This window comes from Artemia sp. Qi Xiang Cuo, chromosome 16, assembly GCF_049724085.1.
Source record: "Artemia sp. Qi Xiang Cuo chromosome 16, ASM4972408v1, whole genome shotgun sequence".
Classification (NCBI taxonomy): Eukaryota; Metazoa; Arthropoda; class Branchiopoda; order Anostraca; family Artemiidae; genus Artemia; species Artemia sp. Qi Xiang Cuo.
The window spans coordinates 11,125,862-11,149,392 of NC_142809.1; the positions used below are offsets into that span (position 1 = coordinate 11,125,862).

Consider the following 23,531-nt stretch of genomic DNA (forward strand, 5'->3'; position numbering starts at 1 on the left):
CTTTTGACTATTAAAAAGGGCACTAGCCCTTGAATTTCAAATCGAATGAGCCTGTTTTGAAGTTTCTACGACAACGCCTTCTATAAAAACCTTATATGCCCCCAGGGCATAACTTAAAACCCTTGCCCTGAGGCTTGTGGGGGAGTGTCCTCCTCAAAAATATATTTTCTATCTGGAAATCAACTACGCAGAACAAAATGGCGATCGCAAAATTTTGATTGGATGTGTTTGGGGAAATGATGGGCGTGGGGGGGATGGGGGCTAGATACACTCCAATCACTTTCGACTATTAAAAAGGGCACTAGCTCTTTAATTTCCATTAGAATGAGCCTGTTTTGAATTCTCTACGACAACTCCTTCTTTAATAATCTTATCAGCCCCAAGGGTATAACTTAAAACCTTTGCCCTGGGGGTTGTTGGGGATTGTCGTCCTCAAAAAATATATTTTCTATCTGGTAATAAACTGCGCTGAACAAAATGGCTCTCTCAAATTTTTGATGTTTGGGGGAATGCTGGGCGTGGGGGGGGGCTAGTTGCCCTCCAATCATTTTCGACTATTAAAAAGGGCACTAGCCCTTTAATTTCCGATCGAATGAGCCTGTTTTGAAGTTTCTATTATAACGCCTTCTATAAAAACCTTATGTGCCCCCATGGTATAACTTAAAACCCTTTCCCTGAGGCTTGTGGGGGAGTGTCCTCCTTAAAAATGCATTTTCTATCTGGAAATCAACTACGCTGAACAGAATGGCTATCTAAAAATTTTGATTGGATGCGTTTGGGGAAATGATGGGCGTAGGGGGGAGCGGGGATGGGGGCTAGTTACACTCCAATTACTTTCGACTATTAAAAAGGACACTAGCTCTTTAATTTCCAATGGAATGATCCTGTTTTGAAGTCTCTACGACAACGCCTTCTATAAAAACCTTATATGCCCCCAGGGCATAACTTAAAACCCTTGCCCTGAGGGTTGTGGGGGAGTATCCTCCTCAACAAGATATTTTCTATCTGGAAATCAACTACTTTGATTGGATGTGTTTGGGGAAATGATGGGCGTGGGAGGGGGAGCTAGTTGCCCTCCAATCACTTTTGACTATTCAAAAGGGCACTATCCGTTTGAATTTCCAATCGAATGAGCCTTTTTTGAAGTTTCTACGACAACGCATTCTATAAAAACCTTATATGCCCCCAGGGCATAACTTAAAACCCTTGCCCTGAGGGTTGTGGGGGAGTCTCCTCCTCAAAAATATATTTTATATCTGGAAATCAACTACTTTGATTGGATGTGTTTGGGGAAATGATGGGCGTGGGAGGGGGAGCTGGTTGCCCTCCAATCACATTTGACTATTAAAAAGGGCACTATCCCTTTGAAGTTCCAATCGAATGAGCCTTTTTTGAAGTTTCTATGACAACGCGTTCTATAAAAACCTTATATACCCTCAGGGCATAACTTAAAACCCTTGCCCCGATGTTTGTGGGGGATTGTCCTCCTCAAAACCATATTTTCTATCTGGAACTCAACAACGCTGAACATAATGGCTATCTAAAAATTTTGATTGGAAGTGTTCGGGGGAATGATGGGCGTGGGGCTAGTTGCCCTCCAATCATTTTCGACTATTAAAAAGGGCACTAGAACTCTCGATTTCCAATCGAATGAGCCCCGTTGGAAGTTTCTACGACGACCCCTTCCATATGAAGTGCCTCTGGGAAAAAAATAAATAAATGAATAATAATAAAACATTGGAGCCGTTTGGCCTTTACTATAGGCAACGCTACAGCGTTGCCTATAGTATATACCAATAGTAAATCGTCAATTACAATTGCATATACAAAATCCTTTCCAGATATACCAATAGTAAATCGTAAATTACAATTGCATATACAAAATCCTTTCCAGATATAGCAATAGTAAATCGCCAATTACAATTACATATACAAAATTCTTTCCAGATATACCAATAGTAAATTGCCAATTACAATTGCATATACAAAATCCTTTCCAGATATAGCAAAAGTAAATTGGCAATTACAATTGCATATACAAAATCCTTTCCAGATATACCAATAGTAAATCGCCAATTACAATTGCATATACAAAATCCTTTCCAGATATACCAATAGTAAATCGACAATTACAATTGCATATACAAAATCCTTTCCAGATATACAAATAGTAAATCGCCAATTACAATTGCATATACAAAATCTTTTCCATATATATCAATAATAAATTGCCAATTACAATTGCATATAAAAAATCCTTTCCATATATACCAATAGTAAATCGCCAATTACAATTGCATATACAAATCCTTTCCAGATATACCAATAGTAAATCGCCAATTACAATTGCATATAGAAAATCCTTTCCAGATATACCAATAGTAAATCGTAAATTACAATTGCATATACAAAATCCTTTCCAGATATAGCAATAGTAAATCGCCAATTACAATTGCATATACAAAATCCTTTCCAGATATACCAATAGTAAATCGCCAATTACAATTGCATATACAAAATCCTTTCCAGATATAGCAAAAGTAAATTGGCAATTACAATTGCATATACAAAATCCTTTCCAGATATACCAATAGTAAATCGCCAATTACAATTGCATATACAAAATCATTTCCAGATATACCAAAAGTAAAACGCCAATTACAATTGCATATACAAAATCCTTTCAAGATATACCAATAGTAAATCGTCAATTACAATTGCATATACAAAATCTTTTCCAGATATAGCAATAATAAATCGCCAATTACAATTGCATATACAAAATCCTTTCCAGATATACCAATAGTAAATCGCCAATTACAATTGCATATACAAATACTTTCCAGATATACCAATAGTAAATCGCCAATTACAATTGCATATAGAAAATCCTTTCCAGATATACCAATAGTAAATCGTCAATTATAATTGCATATACAAAATCCTTTCCAGATATAGCAATAGTAAATCGCCAATTACAATTGCATATACAAAATCCTTTCCAGATATACCAATAGCAAATCGCCAATTACAATTGCATATACAAAATCCTTTCCAGATATACCAAAAGTAAATCGCCAATTACAATTGCATATACAAAATCTTTTCCAGATATACAAATAGTAAATCGTCAATTACAATTGCATATACAAAATCCTTTCCAGATATAGCAATAATAAATTGCCAATTACAATTGCATATACAAAATCCTTTCCAGATATACCAATAGTAAATCGCCAATTACAATTGCATATACAAATCCTTTCCAGATATACCAATAGTAAATCGCCAATTACAATTGCATATAGAAAACCCTTTCCAGATATACCAATAGTAAATCGTAAATTATAATTGCATATACAAAATCCTTTCCAGATATAGCAATAGTAAATCGCCAATTACAATTGCATATACAAAATCCTTTCCAGATATACCAATAGCAAATCGCCAATTACAATTGCATATACAAAATCCTTTCCAGATATAGCAAAAGTAAATCGCCAATTACAATTGCATATACAAAATCCTTTCCAGATATACCAATAGTAAATCGCCAGTTACAATTGCATATACAAAATCCTTTCTAGATATAGCAATAGTAAATCGCCAATTACAATTGCATATACAAAATCCTTTCCAGATATAGCAACAGTAAATCGCCAATTACAATTGCATTTACAAAATCCTTTCCAGATATAGCAATAGTAAATCGCCAATTACAATTGCATATACAAAATCCTTTCCAGATGTAGCAATACTAAATCGCCAATTACAATTCCATATACAAAATCCTTTCCAGATATACCAATAGTAAATCGCCAATTACAATTGCATATAGAAAATCCTTTCCAGATATAGCAATAGTAAATCACCAATTACAATTGCAAATACAAAATGCTTTACAGATATAGCAATAGTAAATCGCCAATTACAATTGCATATACAAAATCCTTTCCAGATATACCAATAGTAAATCGCCAATTACAATAGCATATACAAAATCTTTTCCAGATATAGCAGTAGTAAATCGCCAATTACAATTGCATATACAAAATCCTTTCCAGATATAGCAATAGTAAATCGCCAATTACAATTGCATATGCAAAATCCTTTCCAGATGTAGCAATAGTAAATTGCCAATTACAATTGCATATACAAAATCCTTTCCAGATATAGCAATAGTAAATCGCCAATTACAATTGTATATACAAAATCCTTTCCAGATATAGCAATAATAAATCGCCAATTACAATTGCATATACAAAATTTCTTTCCAGATATAGCAATAGTAAATCGCCAATTACAATTGCATATACAAAATCCTTTCCAGATATAGCAATAGTAAATCGCCAATTACAATTGCATATACAAAATCCTTTCCAGATATAGCCATAGTAAATCGCCAATTACAATTGCATATACAAAATCCTTTCCAGATATACCAATAGTAAATCGCCAATTACAATTGCATATACAAAATACTTTCCAGATATAGCAATAGTAAATCGCCAATTACAATTGCATACACAAAACCCTTTCCAAATATACCAATAGTAAATCACCAATTACACTTGCATATATAAAATCCTTTCCAGATATAGCAATAGTAAATCGCCAATTACAATTGCATATACAAAATCCTTTCCAGATATAGTAATAGTAAATCGCCAATTACAATTGCATATAAAAAATCCTTTCCAGATATAGCCATAGTAAATCTCCAATTACAATTGCATATACAAAATCCTTTCCAGATATAGCAATAGTAAATCGCCAATTACAATTGCATATACAAAATCCTTTCCAGATATACCAATAGTAAATCGCCAATTACAATTGCATATACAAAATCCTTTCCAGATATAGCAAAAGTAAATAAGCAATTAAAATTGCATATACAAAATCCTTTCCAGATATACCAATAGTAAATCGCCAATTACAATTGCATATACAACATCCTTTCCAGATATACCAAAAGTAAATCGCCAATTACAATTGCATATACAAAATCCTTTCCAGATATACCAATAGTAAATCGTCAATTACAATTGCATATACAAAATCTTTTCCAGATATAGCAATAATAAATCGCCAATTACAATTGCATATACAAAATCCTTTCCAGATATACCAATAGTAAATCGCCAATTACAATTGCATATACAAATCCTTTCCAGATATACCAATAGTAAATCGCCAATTACAATTGCATATAGAAAATCCTTTCCAGATATACCAATAGTAAATCGTCAATTATAATTGCATATACAAAATCCTTTCCAGATATATCAATATTAAATCGCCAATTACAATTGCATATACAAAATCCTTTCAAGATATACCAATAGCAAATCGCCAATTACAATTGCATATACTAAATCCTTTCCAGATATAGCAATAGTAAATCGCCAATTACAATTGAATATAAAAAATCTTTTCCAGATATACAAATAGTAAATCGGCAATTACAATTGCATATACAAAATCCTTTCCAGATATAGCAATAATAAATTGCCAATTACAATTGCATATAAAAAATCCTTTCCAGATATACCAATAGTAAATCGCCAATTACAATTGCATATACAAATCCTTTCCAGATATACCAATAGTAAATCGCCAATTACAATTGCATATAGAAAATCCTTTCCAGATATACCAATAGTAAATCGTAAATTACAATTGCATATACAAAATCCTTTCCAGATATAGCAATAGTAAATCGCCAATTACAATTTCATATACAAAATCCTTTCCAGATATACCAATAGTAAATCGCCAATTACAATTGCATATACAAAATCCTTTCCAGATATAGCAAAAGTAAATAGCCAATTACAATTGCATATACAAAATCCTTTCCAGATATACCAATAGTAAATCGCCAATTACAATTGCATATACAAAATCCTTTCCAGATATACCAAAAGTAAATCGCCAATTACAATTGCATATACAAAATCCTTTCCAGATATACCAATAGTAAATCGTCAATTACAATTGCATATACAAAATCTTTTCCAGATATAGCAATAATAAATCGCCAATTACAATTGCATATACAAAATCCTTTCCAGATATACCAATAGTAAATCGCCAATTACAATTGCATATACAAATCCTTTCCAGATATACCAATAGTAAATCGCCAATTACAATTGCATATAGAAAATCCTTTCCAGATATACCAATAGTAAATCGTCAATTATAATTGCATATACAAAATCCTTTCCAGATATAGCAATAGTAAATCGCCAATTACAATTGCATATACAAAATCCTTTCCAGATAGACCAATAGAAAATCGCCAATTACAATTGCATATACAAAATCCTTTCCAGATATAGCAAAAGTAAATCGCCAATTACAATTGCATATACAAAATCCTTTCCAGATATACCAATAGTAAATCGCCATTTACAATTGCATATACAAAATCCTTTCTAGATATAGCAATAGTAAATCGCCAATTACAATTGCATATACAAAATCCTTTCCAGATATAGCAACAGTAAATCGCCAATTACAATTGCATTTACAAAATCCTTTCCAGATATAGCAATAGTAAATCGCCAATTACAATTGCATATACAAAATCCTTTCCAGATGTAGCAATACTAAATCGCCAATTACAATTCCATATACAAAATCCTTTCCAGATATACCAATAGTAAATCGCCAATTACAATTGCATATACAAAATCCTTTCCAGATATAGCAATAGTAAATCACCAATTACAATTGCAAATACAAAATGCTTTACAGATATAGCAATAGTAAATCGCCAATTACAATTGCATATACAAAATCCTTTCCAGATATACCAATAGTAAATCGCCAATTACAATAGCATATACAAAATCTTTTCCAGATATAGCAGTAGTAAATCGCCAATTACAATTGCATATACAAAATCCTTTCCAGATATAGCAATAGTAAATCGCCAATTACAATTGCATATGCAAAATCCTTTCCAGATGTAGCAATAGTAAATTGCCAATTACAATTGCATATACAAAATCCTTTCCAGATATAGCAATAGTAAATCGCCAATTACAATTGTATATACAAAATCCTTTCCAGATATAGCAATAATAAATCGCCAATTACAATTGCATATACAAAATTTCTTTCCAGATATAGCAATAGTAAATCGCCAATTACAATTGCATATACAAAATCCTTTCCAGATATAGCAATAGTAAATCGCCAATTACAATTGCATATACAAAATCCTTTCCAGATATAGCCATAGTAAATCGCCAATTACAATTGCATATACAAAATCCTTTCCAGATATACCAATAGTAAATCGCCAATTACAATTGCATATACAAAATACTTTCCAGATATAGCAATAGTAAATCGCCAATTACAATTGCATACACAAAACCCTTTCCAAATATACCAATAGTAAATCACCAATTACACTTGCATATATAAAATCCTTTCCAGATATAGCAATAGTAAATCGCCAATTACAATTGCATATACAAAATCCTTTCCAGATATAGAAATAGTAAATCGCCAATTACAATTGCATATAAAAAATCCTTTCCAGATATAGCCATAGTAAATCTCCAATTACAATTGCATATACAAAATCCTTTCCAGATATAGCAATAGTAAATCGCCAATTACAATTGCATATACAAAATCCTTTCCAGATATAGCAATAGTAAATCGCCAATTACAATAGCATATACAAAATCCTTTCCAGATATAGCAATAGTAAATCGCCAATTACAATTGCATATACAAAATCCTTTCCAGATATAGCCATAGTAAATCGCCAATTACAATTGCATATACAAAATCCTTACCAGATATAGCAATAGTAAATCGCCAATTACAATAGCATATACAAAATCCTTTCCAGATATAGCAATAGTAAATCGCCAATTACAATTGCATATACAAAATCCTTTCCAGATATAGCAATAGTAAATCGCCAATTACAATTGCATATACAAAATCCTGTCGAGATATACCAATAGTAAATTGCCAATTACAATAGCATATACAAAATCCTTTCCAGATATAGCAATAGTAAATCGCCAATTACAATTGCATATACAAAATCCTTTCCAGATATAGCCATAGTAAATCGCCAATTACAATTGCATATACAAAATCCTTTCCAGATATAGCAATAGTAAATCGCCAATTACAATTGCACATACAAAATCCTTTCCAGATATACCAATAGTAAATCGCGTATTACAATTTCATATACAAAATCCTTTCCAGATATACCAATAGTAAATCGCCAATTACAATTGCATTTACAAATCCTTTCCAGATATAGCAATAGTAAATCGCCAATCACAATAGCATATACAAAATCCTTTCCAGATATAGCAATAGTAAATCGCCAATTACAATTGCATTTACAAAATCCTTTCCAGATATAGCCATAGTAAATCGCCAATTACAATTGCATATTGTAATTTTAATTGTAACTAATTTAAATACAATATCTGATTATAACTAATTTTAATTGTAAAAGCCTAATATTACGATATCACGAGATCTCAACATCTCACAAGAGTCAATTAACTCAAGTTTGCGGTAATTAAGCTTGCTCATAACGCAATTAGCATTAACCTATTTGACCCCCCCCCCCTAAAAATTTTTTTCGGACCAACCTATTTTGATCCGAATGAATAATATTGACTCACACCTGTGGAATGAGAGGATGAACGACCAAGCTACGGGTATAAAGGGAGGTGCTCAAACAAAATATTGTAATTTTGTAATTTTAATTGTAACTAATTTAAATACAATATCTAATTATAACTAATTTAAATTGTAAAACCCTAATATTACGATATCACGTGATCTCGACATCTCACAAGAGTCAATTAACTCAAGTTTGCGCCTTTAGATAAAAGACTCGGATGTGAAGATCTATAGGGTCTTATCGTACTCCAAGAATATTTAAGCTTTGTCACTTAAAGATTGTAATAAAGATTTCACTTAAAGATGAAATAAAGCTCTTATAAAGAAATAAAGCTCTTATAAAGAAAAAATCATTTAAATGAACATAAAAGCTTAAAAATATTTATTATTTTGATCCTTGTGTAATGCATATAAATAGAAAACATTGATTGATTAATTAAAGCATAATATTCAAGAAAAATTTTGAGGAAAAAGAAAAGAAAGCAGAAAAACTACTTGAAACCAATAATTTTTTTAATGTTAATTGTGTGATCTTAATGAGTAATATTGATTAATTAATTATTATTATTATTCTAAGTCACTTAATTAGTTGTTATTAATGATGCTGTTATTAATAATTTAATAACTAACCATTAAATTAATCTTTTTTTTTATTGAAGAAGTGATTTGTCGTCGTTCCACACAAGTGATCGTTTTCATTTCGTTTCGTATCACACCAAAAGGATATGTTTAAACTAATTCCTATCTTTTTTGTTACTCATTTGGAATTTTTTTTTTTTTTAATGCAAGGTATTGAGTATGATATTTATCAGTGCTCGCCGTTTCCCAGAAGATGGCTCATTCAGAAAGAAATCTAAAGTTCTAGTGTCCTTTTCAGCGAGAGAGAAAGAGATAGAAAACTAATCTATTAGAGACAAGAAAAAAAACTAAGGAACAAAATATAGGGCTAGCCATTGAGCTTTAGGAAGCCTGTACCACTAGAATACGCAGTAAATTTCTATGAAAAAAAACAAGAGAAAAAAAAAATTAAAAACAAACTAAAAAGAAGAAAAAAGTTAACATAAAAAACGTAATTATAATTATAAAACACAATATAATTATTGTAATCCTACTAAGCCTAGCAAAGACGTAAACTGTATTCACTAGAGGCTATGAAGAAACAACCAAAACGGGTAAATTTACCTAAAACCATCCAAAAGAAAAAAAGATCTGATCTGGAAATTAACCAACGACCATGCATGACATAGCACATTTTCTTAATATTTAATTTTAATATTTGAATAATAAAAGAAATCATGCCACAGCAATATGCCGATTTCTGGCATGTTGTGAAGTGAAGCAAAAATTCTGGTCTGAGTATGGCCAAAAGGCTGAACTCCCTACATTCCTATCATTTGGAGGGAATTACCTTCATCTGAACTCCCTTCATTTGGAGGAATATATTTGTATTAAGCCTGCAATATGAATACTGAGGGAATGGCAGCACCTCTCCGATAGTGTAAAGGGTAGATTTTAATGGTAAAAAAAATATGCTAAGCATTTAAGCATTGTGATTAAAAGTTTGAACTTACGTGTAAGGTTAGGGTGTTTGATTGTGGTGTCAGCCTTCCTCTTCTTCCCAAAAATGAGTCTAAGGAGGTGGCAGACACCGTTTTTGGGATAACCCTCAATATGGTATCAAAAACGAGCAGAAAATAAATTAAAAAATCATATTTTTCCAGACGAAAGTAATTAAGGGTAGTAAAACTTAAAACAAAATAAATTGCTTTGTAGTCTACATGAAGAATGCAAATCTCTCCATCCTCTTTGCTACTCTACTCCTTTCATATTCCTTCTCTACTCCTACCTTGATCTTTTAGGGGTACTTGGGGACAAAATTCTGCTGTCCCCCCCTCCCTTCTGCATTTTTGAGTGTCTGAAAATACAAATGTAAATGGTTTTCAACGGTAGTGCCAGTTTCCACTTTTTATAAGTTTTCCATATTTTTTGTAACGGATTGATTAATACAACCTATTTAATTGTTTAAATATTAAACAAAATTTAATTGTTTTTATACCAACGCCTCAAGACTTGAACGGGTTCTTTTACCCGTTCAAACCCGTTACAATTATATTCGCATAAGTTCGAAGGTTTTGGAAGGCTATTGGTAGATAAAACGCTCTTTACCAACTTGCTGAATATGCCGAAACTATAAAATCCTTTCAGTTAAGCATTATTCTAACTTTAGTGTACTGGAGAGAGGGTTAAAGGGGTCCGTAGTTCCGGCCATATATGTGAAATCCACATTCGTTGCAAGTTTTAACTCTTTACTTCATTTTAGAAACTTTTTTTCAGATTAAATTGAAAAGTAAAATTGAAAAGTAAATTAATGCTTTAATTAAAGCATTAATGTATCTGAAATCTGAAAAGAACCCAAAATAAACTCACTTAAAACAATACTTAAAGTTTATTGAAAGTCTTGCTTTTAAGCAAACGATGAATGAATAGATGAATTTTAAAACGAACATACATTAAAAAGCAAGTTAAATTTAAAAATGTTCAGAAATTATCAACAATCAATGGGGACTGCCATTTCCTCAACCCCTTTAATTGGTTGTTACGTCCAATTTTCTGGAAAAAGAGTATATTTTGTACAGATTTTTTTCTTTTTCATTGTAATTTAAAGAATTTAGTATCTCCCAAGCTCCCAGGACTTTTTTTTCTCTATCAATATTTTTTATTGAAATGGAACAAAACGGAAAAATAAGGACAGAAAAAAGTGTCATTTGAAATAGGAAAAGTAAATTGAAAGTAACAAATGTATTTGTTCTAAGAAGTTGTCTATTTCTTTCCTATAAATTTAATTAACTCTCTGATTTATGTTAGTCCTATGACAAAAATAAGTGTCTAAGTATAAGTTTTGTCATTTTCAGTGTTGCAAAGTGACCATCTAGTCTTTACAATATTTAAGGGGTTGGCACTTCCACTCTTATTTCTAGTAGCTTCTGTTAATTCTAATTTTGACTTGCTTATTCATTTGAATTTGTTCTCGTTTTAGGTTTCATCTATCCATTCATAATAAGTTTTGTTGTTATAACTGTGACTGGATTAATTGTCTAAATTTTGTTCGTTTCAGGTTTCATAGATTCGTTTATACATTATTACTCGTGTTAGGCGTTAATTTGTGCTTTGACTTAATTATTTATTTTCATTTTTTTTTAGGTTTATCTCTTCATTCAAATTAATTTATGGTCGCTTTAATTTTGATTTGATGTATCGCTTTAATGTTAATTCTTTCTTGGTTTAATGTATTCATTCAAAGTAATTACTGTTTTTTTTCAGTTTGACTTATTACATGATTAAAAGATCAGGTTTTGAAATTGATTGTTGGTTAAGTGAAAACAATTCCCATTTTCCATCTTATAATTTAGAATGTTCTTGCAATACTCTCGGAACTGTTGGAAACCTTGGCTGTGACGTCATTAGTGGTAGCTGCTCCTGCAAGCGCAACGTGATTGGAAGAGATTGTGATACATGCTTGCCTGAGCATTATGGATTGTCTGAGCACCCTGATGGGTGTAAGCCGTGTGACTGTGACCCCGGTGGCGCGTACGATAACCAGTGTGATGTTATTAGTGGACAATGCAGGTGAGATTTACTTTTTGGACTCATTTTATTTTTAATTCTAGTTCTTTTTTTAATGTATCTTTAGTTGTAATTTATGCTTGGTCTTTTGACGTTTTATAAGCAGTGGTCTGGGGAAAGATTAAGTTACAATATTTATCTTTGGAGAGAAAGGGGGGGGGGCTCTTTTTGACTCGTGTAAAGTTTCTCTTACTTTTAACACAGATTTGTAAAGCGAAAAAAAAGGTAAAGAAGTTGTGACATTTATATTTTTTGGGATCAGGAGCAATTTTGTATTTATTTTGAAATTAATTATATTACGATCTTTATTCTAATTCAGAGCAGACTATTAGAATCTTGTGTAGCATTTTTGGCAATTTTTTGCAACATGAGAGCTTTCTACAAAAAGACTTGTTGCTCAGATTTCTCTAGTGAGGATATCTTAAGTTTATTTTTTTTTATAAAGAATTATATAAATATATAATAATTTCGTAGATTTTGCCCGAACGGTTGTCGTAAACATTGTGATGAACTAAGGCGAGAAATTTTTTGTTAATTTATTTTTATACCCCCCCCCCCTCCTGTAAAGATTTCCCCCTTCTACTCCCTGACTACTCCCATCTAACGGGGGCGAAAACGCATTGCATTCTGTTCTTAATGAAACAAAAATAAATTATGTAAATATGACATTAAATCCCTCTAGATGTAGAACAGACATTCGTGATTTACGTTTGTCAAACTAGTGCAGCAAAATATTGCTGGTCTAACTGACTATCAGTCTACCTGGTCTATCTTCTATATGGGGTCTAACTACCTAGTTACCCGTCTATACTGGTGGTAAACATATACCATGTTTTATTCTAAGTTAAACAAAATCTTCTTTTGTAAGTATAACATTGAAAAGTTGTTCTAGATCTTGCCCAAACACATGTTATAGATGTTATGATAAGCTATGGGAGAAAATTTTACTGGTCTAGCTGGGTACAAGTGACTTCGCTCCTATAAGGTGGGCGTAGCGACACAACTATACCCTATGATGACTATAAAGATGTATTACATTTTATTCTTAGTTAAATAATAAAATCTTCTCTGTAAGTTTAACCTGGAACCTTTCTAGATGTTGGCCAAACTTTCGTGGTAGATGTTGTGATGAAAGAAATTTAGCTGATTTATCAGACTCAATGTGACCACCCATATATGGTGGGTGTTATTACAGAGCTACCCGCATATGATGGGTGTAAAAATGCCCTACGTCTTATTTTTAACTAAATATACAAAGTATTTTACGAACATTTAACATGAAAACTTTTTAGATGTTGATTGATCTTTCACGGCAGATTTTATCATAAAGTAGAGCAAAAAAGAGCTGCTTGTCTACTTTACTACCCTTGACTACTCTTCTCTAAGGCGCGTCGCTACCCGGTTATTTCTCTGTGATGAGTGTAAAAATGTATAACGTTGAAACGTTATGATGAACTAGGGGAGAAACATTTTTATTGTCTAACCGACTAACTGTGACTACCCATATATAGTCGGTGTTACTACACAGCTACCCGCCTTTGATGGGTGTAAAATGCCTTACGTCTCATTACGTATGAAAATCTTTTACGTAAATTTAGCATGAAGACTTTCTAGATGTCGTCAAAGCTTTCTTGATAGATTTTGTGATGAACTAGAGGAGGAAAACGCTCCTTGTCAATCTGAATCATAGTGACTAACCTTCTATAAGGGGTGCAATTACCCGTTTGTCCCTCTATGATGGGTGCAAGTATGTATCATGTTTATTCTAATTTAAACAAAACATGCTGTGTAAATATAACATAGATTCTTTCTTGATCTTGTCCAAATTTTCATTGTAGAGGTTATGATGAATTAGAGCAAGATAGCGCCGCTTGTCTACCTGACTACCAGTGACTACCCTTCTCAAAGGGGTATCACAACCCGCTATTCTTCTATGATAGATATAAAAATTTATTAAGTTTATTCTAAATTAAACAAAATCTAATGTGCCAATATAACATGGTGAATAAGGGGAACAAAATTTTACAAAATGTATCGACGTTTTTGGAAACGTTGTGATGAATTAAGGGATAACATCTTTCTGGTCTAGTAAACTACCAGTGACTACCCATCTCAAAGGGGTATCACAACCCGCTATTCTTCTAAGATAGATGTAAAAATTTATTACGTTTATTCTAAATTAAACAAAATCTAATATGCAAATATAACATGGTGAATAAGGGGAACAAAATTTTGCAAAATGTAACGACATTTTTGGAAACGTTGTGATGAATTAAGGGATAACATCTTTCTGGTCTAGTAAACTACCAGTGACTACCCATCTCAAAGGGGTATCACAACCCGCTATTCTTCTATGATAGATGTAAAAATTTATTACGTTTATTCTAAATTAAACAAAATCTAATGTGCAAATATAACATGGTGAATAAGGGGAACAAAATTTTGCAAAATGTAACGACATTTTTGGAAATGTTGTGATGAATTAAAGGATAACATCTTTCTGGTCTAGTAAACTACCAGTGACTACCCTTCTCAAAGGGGTATCACAACCTGCTATTCTTCGATGATAGATGTAAAAATTTATTACGTTGATTCTAAATTAAACATAATCTAATGTGCAAATATAACATGGTGAATAAGGGGAACAAAATTTTGCAAAATGTAACGACATTTTTGGAAACGTTGTGATGAATTAAGGGATAACATCTTTCTGGTCTAGTAAACTACCAGTGACTACCCTTCTCAAAGGGATATCACAACCCGCTATTCTTCTATGATAGATGTAAAGATTTATTACGTTTATTCTAAATTAAACAAAATCTAATGTGCAAATACAACATGGTGAATAAGGGGAACAAAATTTTGCAAAATGTAACGACATTTTTGGAAACGTTGTGATTAATTAAGGGATAACATCTTTCTGGTCTAGTAAACTACCAGTGACTACCCTTCTCAAAGGGGTATCACAACCCGCTATTCTTCTAAGATAGATGTAAAAATTCATTACGTTTATTCTAAATTAAACAAAATCTAATGTGCAAATATAACATGGTGAATAAGGGGAACAAAATTTTGCAAAATGTAACGCCATTTTTGGAAACGTTGTGATGAATTAAGGGTTAAAATCTTTCTGGTCTAGTAAACTACCAGTGACTACCCTTCTCAGAGGGGTATCACAACCCGCAATTCTTCTAAGATAGAAGTAAAAATTTATTACGTTTATTCTAATTTAAACAAAATCTAATATGCAAATATAACATGGTGAATAAGGGGAACAAAATTTTGCAAAATGTAACGACATTTTTGGAAACGTTGTGATGAATTAAGGGATAACATCTTTCTGGTTTAGTAAACTACCAGTGACTACCCTCTCAAAGGGGTATCACAACCCGCTATTCTTCTAAGATAGATGTAAAAATTTATTACGTTTATTCTAATTTAAACAAAATCTATTATGCAAATATAACATGGTGAATAAGGGGAACAATATTTTGCAAAATGTAACGACATTTTTGGAAACGTTGTGATGAATTAGGGGATAACATCTTTCTGGTCTAGTAAACTACCAGTGACTACCCTTCTCAAAGGGGTATCACAACCCGCTATTCTTCTAAGATAGAGGTAAAAATTTATTACGTTTATTCTAAATTAAACAAAATCAAATGTGCAAATATAACATGGTGAATAAGGGGAACAAAATTTTGCAAAATGTAACGACATTTTTGGAAACGTTGTGATGAATTAGTGGATAACATCTTTCTTGTCTAGTAAACTACCAGTGACTACCCTTCTCAAAGGGGTATCACAACCCGCTATTCTTCTAAGATAGATGTAAAAATTTATTATGTTTATTCTAAATTAAACAAAATCTAATGTGCAAATATAACATGGTGAATAAGGGGAACAAAATTTTGCAAAATGTAACGACATTTTTGGAAACGTTGTGATGAATTAAGGGATAACATCTTTCTGGTCTAGTAAACTACTAGTGACTACCCTTCTCAAAGGGGTATCACAACCCGCTATTCTTCTATGATAGATGTAAAAATTTGTTACGTTTATTCTAAATTAAACAAAATCTAATGTGCAAATATAACATGGTGAATAAGGGGAACAAAATTTTACAAAATGTAACGACATTTTTGGAAACTTTGTGATGAATTAAGGGATAACATCTTTTTGGTCTAGTAAACTACCAGTGACTACCCTTCTCAAAGGGGTATCACAACCCGCTATTCTTCTAAGATAGATGTAAATATTCATTACGTTTATTCTAAATTAAACAAAATCTAATGTGCAAATATAACATGGTGAATAAGGGGAACAAAATTTTGCAAAATGTAACGACATTTTTGGAAACGTTGTGATGAATTAAGGGATAACATCTTTCTGGTCTAGTAAACTACCAGTGACTACCCTTCTTAAAGGGGTATCACAACCCGCTATTCTTCTAAGATAGATGTAAAAATTTATTACGTTTATTCTAAATTAAACAAAATCTAATGTGCAAATATAACATGGTGAATAAGGGGGACAAAAATTTGCAAAATGTAACGACATTTTTGGAAACGTTGTGATGAATTAAGGGATAACATCTTTCTGGTCTAGTAAACTACCAGTGACTACACTTTTCAAAGGGGTATCACAACCCGCTATTCTTCTAAGATAGATGTAAAAATTTATTACGTTTATTCTAAATTGAACAAAATCTAATGTGCAAATATAACATGTTATATAATTATAATATTTATATAACATACAAATATAAATTTTGCAAAATGTAACGACATTTTTGGAAACGTTGTGATGAAGTAGGGAATAACATCTTTCTGGTCTAGTAAACTACCAGTGACTACCCTTCTCAAAGGGGTATCACAACCCGCTATTCTTCTAAGATAGATGTAAAAATTTATTACGTTTATTCTAAATTAAACAAATTCTAATGTGCAAATATAACATGGTGAATAAGGTGAACAAAATTTTGCAAAATGTAACGACATTTTTGGAAACGTTGTGATGAATTAGGGGATAACATCTTTCTGGTCTAGTAAGCTACCAGTGACTACCCTTCTCAAAGGGGTATCACAACCCGTTATTCTTCTAAGATAGATGTAAAAATTTATTACGTTTATTCTAATTTAAACAAAATCTAATGTGCAAATATAACATGGTGAATAAGGGGAACAAAATTTTGCAAAATGTAACGACATTTTTGGAAACGTTGTGATGAATTAAGGGATAACATCTTTCTGGTCTAGTAAACTACCAGTGACTACCCTTCTCAAAGGGGTATCACAACCCGCTATTCTTCTAAGATAGATGTAAAAATTTATTACGTTTATTCTAAATTAAACAAATTCTAATGTGCAAATATAACATGGTGAATAAGGGGAACAAAATTTTGCAAAATGTAACGACATTTTTGGAAACGTTGTGATGAATTAGGGGATAACATCTTTCTGGTCTAGTAAGCTACCAGTGACTACACTTCTCAAAGGCGTATCACAACCCGCTATTCTTCTAAGATAGATGTAAAAATTTATTACGTTTATTCTAATTTAAACAAAATCTAATGTGCAAATATAACATGGTGAATAAGGGGAACAAAATTTTGCAAAATGTAGCGACATTTTTGGAAACGTTGTGATGAATTAAGGGATAACATCTTTCTGGTCTAGTAAACTACCAGTGACTACACTTTTCAAAGGGGTATCACAACCCGCTATTCTTCTAAGATAGATGTAAAAATTTATTACGTTTATTCTAAATTAAACAAAATCTAATGTGCAAATACAACATGGTGAATAAGGGGAACAAAATTTTGCAAAATGTAACGACATTTTTGGAAACGTTGTGATGAATTATGGGATAACATCTTTCTGGTCTAGTAAACTACCAGTGACTACCCTTCTCAAAGGGGTATCACAACCCGCTATTCTTCTAAGATAGATGTAAAAATTTATTACGTTTATTCTAAATTAAACAAATTCTAATGTGCAAATATAACATGGTGAATAAGGGGAACAAAATTTTACAAAATGTAACGACATTTTTGGAAACGTTGTGATGAATTAGGGGATAACATCTTTCTGGTCTAGTAAGCTACCAGTGACTACCCTTCTCAAAGGGGTATCACAACCCGCTATTCTTCTAAGATAGATGTAAAAATTTATTACGTTTATTCTAATTTAAACAAAATCTAATGTGCAAATATAACATGGTGAATAAGGGGAACAAAATTTTGCAAAATGTAGCGACATTTTTGGAAACGTTGTGATGAATTAAGGGATAACATCTTTCTGGTCTAGTAAACTACCAGTGACTACCCTTCTCAAAGGGGTATCACAACCCGCTATTCTTCTAAGATAGATGTAAAGATTTATTACGTTTATTCTAAATTAAACAAAATCTAATGTGCAAATACAACATGGTGAATAAGGGGAACAAAATTTTGCAAAATGTAACGACATTTTTGGAAACGTTGTGATGAATTAAGGGATAACATCTTTCTGGTCTAGTAAACTACCAGTGACTACCATTCTCAAAGGGGTATCACAACCCGCTATTCTTCTAAGATAGATGTAAAAATTTATTACGTTTATTCTAAATTAAACAAAATCTAATTTGCAAATATAACATGGTGAATAAGGGGAACAAAATTTTGCAAAATGTAACGACATTTTTGGAAACGTTGTGATGAATTAGGGGATAACATCTTTCTGGTCTAGTAAACTGCCAGTGACTACCCTTCTCAAAGGGGTATCACAACCCGCTATTCTTCTAAGATAGATGTAAAAATTGATTACGTTTATTCTAAATTAAACAAAATCTAATATGCAAATATAACATGGTGAATAAGGGGAACAAAATTTTGCAAAATGTAACGACATTTTTGGAAACGTTGTGATGAATTAGGGGATAACATCTTTCTGGTCTAGTAAACTTTCAGTGACTACCCTTCTCAAAGGGGTATCACAACCCGCTATTCTTCTAAGATAGATGTAAAAATTGATTACGTTTATTCTAAATTAAACAAAATCTAATGTGCAAATATAGCACTGTGAATAAGGGGAACAAAATTTTGCAAAATGTAGCGACTTTTTTGGAAACGTTGTGATGAATTAAGGGATAACATCTTTCTGGTCTAGTAAACTACTAGTGACTACCCTTCTCAAAGGGGTATCACAACCCGCTATTCTTCTAAGATAGATCTAAAGATTGATTACGTTTATTGTAAATTAAACAAAATCTAATATGCAAATATAACATGGTGAATAAGGGGAACAAAATTTTGCAAAATGTAACGACATTTTTGGAAACGTTGTGATGAATTAAGGGATAGCATCTTTCTGGTCTAGTAAACTACCAGTGACTACCCTTCTCAGAGGGGTATCACAACCCGCTATTCTTCTAATATCTATCTTAGAAGAATAGCGGGTTGTGATACCCCTTTGACAAGGGTAGTCACTGGTAGTTTACTAGACCAGAAAGATGTTATCCCCTAATTCATCACAACGTTTCCAAAAATGTCGTTACATTTTGCAAAATTTATATTTGTATGTTATATAAATGTTATAATTATATAACATGTTATATTTGCACATTAGATTTTGTTCAATTTAGAATAAACGTAATAAATTTTTACATCTATCATAGAAGAATAGCGGGTTGTGATACCCCTTTGAGATGGGTAGTCACTGGTAGTTTACTAGACCAGAAAGATGTTATCCCTTAATTCATCACAACGTTTCTAAATATGTCGTTACATTTTGCAAAATTTTGTTCCCCTTATTCACCATGTTATATTTGCACATTAGATTTTGTTCAATTTAGAATAAACGTAATAAATTTTTACATCTACCTTAGAAGAATAGCGGGTTGTGATACCCCTTTGAGAAGGGTAGTCACTGGTAGTTTACTAGACCAGAAAGATGTTATCCCTTAATTCATCACAACGTTTCCAAAAATGTCGTTACATTTTGCAAAATTTTTTCTCCTTATTCACCATGTTATATTTGCACATTAGATTTTGCTTAATTTAGAATAAACGTAATAAATTTTTACATCTATCTTAGAAGAATAGCGGGTTGTGATACCCCTTTGAGAAGGGTAGTCATTGGTAGTTTACTAGACCAGAAAGATGTTATCCCTTAATTCATCACAACGTTTCCAAAAAAGTCGTTACATTTTGCAAAATTTTTTTCCCTTATTCACCATGTTATATTTGCACATTAGATTTTGTTTAATTTAGAATAAACATAATAAATTTTTACATCTATCTTAGAAGATCCGTTTCATGATAACATGGTGAATAAGGGGAACAAAATTTTGCAAAACGTAACGACATTTTTAGAAACGTTGTGATGAATTAAGGGATAACATCTTTCTGGTCTAGTAAACTACCAGTGACTTCTCAAAGGGGTATCACAACCCGCTATTCTTCTATGATAGATGTAAAAATTTATTACGTTTATTCTAAATGGAACAAAATCTAATGTGCAAATATAACATGGTGAATAAGGGGAACAAAATTTTTGCAAAATGTAACGACATTTTTGGAAACGTTTTGATGAATTAAGGGATAACACCTTTCTGGTCTAGTAAAATAACAGTGACTGCCCATATATGGTGGGTGTTACTACACAAGTACCCGCCTATGAGGGAGGTAAAAATCTTTTACATTTTACTGTAATTCAAACAGACAAAAGAGAATTTAACAGGGAATCTTTCTAGTTGTCGACCAAACGTTCGTGGTCGACGTTGTGATGAGTTGGAGCAGGGATATTTTGCCGGTCTACCCGACTATCAAGTATTCGAAGCTGAATATTCGAACTTCCCTGAAAGCGGTCAACTTATTATTCGTGAGCCATACCGAGATGGAAGGGATAAAACGTGGTCAGGCCCTGGATTTGTAAGGGCCTTCAAAGATTCTTTCTTGGAGTTTGACATAGATGGTATTCCACAGAGTATGGATTATGATTTGGTGATTAGATATGAGCCACAGGTAAATTTATTCTAAGTTTTATTTTCTATGAAATTTCATTCTAATTATATGGATCTTCATATGTTTGTCTGGAATCCTTTTGATTCTCGTGCTTATCAATAGGGAATGTGGTAACTTCTTTTTATACTGGATTATTTAACTAGAAAACCGCCAAAGGCAATATTCATATTAATGTATGGGTTTGTATTTAAAAATAATAAATCATCCAATCATTTTTTTTGGTCTTTTACTTTAATATTTTAATTAGTGTTTTAAAACCAGGAAGGGTAATTTTTTTCCCCTAAGTAGGTATCTTCTCTCAAATACAAATTTTGAAAATTTTGGTAAAATGAAAATTTTGTCTACTATTCAATTTGGGAGTTGGAGTCATGGGAGAGTTTAGTTTATTCTCAAGTTAAGTTGGAAAGCAAGGAAACACCCAGAAAACGAAAAATATTCATGAGAATACGGAAAACACTGGAACTATATTTTGTTGCGAAATGAAGTTATACTTGGAGTCAAAATTGTCAACAATAAAAGTCCTACCCGGAAATAAAAAAAAAAAATTCGAAAATAACTATAGATAATTATAGTTATAGATATCTATAGATATAGAGTTATATATATATAGTTATAGTTATAAATAATTATAGATAGAATTGCACAAGGGAATTGCTTTTATCGTGCCTAGCGTTTAATTGATCTCTGTCCGGACACTATTAATATTTTGCATCTTGTATCTGATGGGGTTCAGGTAGGATGGAATGCTATTCAAATTGGGTGTTGCTGGTACTGAACAACAAAATTAAATGTAATCTTCTTCCACTGTGCTATTATGGTATTAATCTTCAAACCACTTAATTTTTTCTATGATTAACTGAGGTCCCTTATGTAAAGGATCCCTCCTTCTTATTCAATAGAACACCTCTCCCCTCTCCAAAAGATCTTGTGTGAGAAGTACAGGAAATCTTGTGAAAAGGAGTCGTCAAAATTAAGACTTCTTTTGGGGGGAAGGGGATATGTAGACATTTTTATGCCTCCTGCTGATGATAACTGAATTCCAAGTGTCATTTTGCTTATCCAGTACCAACCATTTGTTACCTGTAAAAAAAAACAAAAAAAAAACATTTGTCAGAAAAGAAAAGCTGAAGTTGGAATCTAACTCTCCGATATAAATTCTTGAAACCGTAGTCCAAATCACAAGGGAGCTAAATATCTGCCCATAGTTTGTGAAGATATATCTTACACCAGGTGTCATTTAGTCCGGCTTTCACCTGGCATATTTGAACTTTTTCCACAGCGCTGCCACTGAACTTGCTGCCACAGGGAGATTTGAAATCCTAGCCTTAAACTTAAACTTTCCTTCAATATAAGTCGTAATTTGCATTTAATAATTAATAATTTTTATAATGATCAGTAAGGATGGATTCAGTCAGTTACCTAGAATTGGGGGGGGGGGGGGCTGTGAACCCAGCAAAGACCCATATTTTTGTACGGAATCTAAGATGTTTTTTTTTTTAGTTGCCCGGCCGATGGGAAGATGTGAGAGTAATAGTTGATAGATTTGAGCCCGTTGATCCTGATGGACCCTGTGCTAATGCATTTCCAGAAGATGATATAAAATTTGTACAACTCGAATCTGGTAAGTTATTTGCATCGTACTTCATTCGACTTTCAAATCAATTTTATTTTAAGGAATGTGGAAAACTGTTCATATGATATTTATTTATTGAAAATTAAGCGTGAATAAATAAACATCTAATACTCTCTAACTAATAGCCCAGAGAGAAAAAAAAGAGAGATGCAATAACGCAGGGCGCAATTTGGTATGTGGTAGGTGGGCAACAACGCGCTCAAGACCCAAGTTTGCCCCCCCCCCCCGGTTGAAATTTAGTTTCTGCAAAAAAAATCTGGTCAAAACTAAGGTAAGCCTGCATATTTCAAGTATCCAGAGAAACAGGTCAGTTTTCTTTAATATATCTTTGCCTTTGTGGTAATGAATGGCTCATTTTTCAGTTTTCAATGTCATTTTCACTTGATTTGGGAAAATTGGCTGCAGAGAGAAAAATGCGTAATATAATACTAAAAAAAAAAAAAAAAAAAAAAAAAAAAAAAAAAAAAAATTAGGGACAAGCCAAAAACTTTCGAACTCTATCTTTAAAGACGTCAAGCAAGCTGCACCTTTGATGTTGGTCCATGTGTCATGTTGCATACAATATCACTTGCCGTTACAGGATTTGTG

At 32.2% G+C, this 23,531-nt stretch overlaps 1 protein-coding gene across 1 annotated transcript in view; it reads left to right on the top strand.

The window, feature by feature from the left end:
• Positions 1–23,531, top strand: part of LanB1 (laminin subunit beta-1) — a 233,786-nt gene that overhangs the window by 106,260 nt on the left and 103,995 nt on the right. The window contains exons 9-11 of the mRNA XM_089102239.1: positions 12,093–12,309; positions 21,040–21,310; positions 22,811–22,931. Of these exons, the coding sequence (XP_088958365.1) occupies positions 12,093–12,309; positions 21,040–21,310; positions 22,811–22,931 (609 nt within the window). The remainder of the gene's footprint in view (positions 1–12,092; positions 12,310–21,039; positions 21,311–22,810; positions 22,932–23,531) is intronic.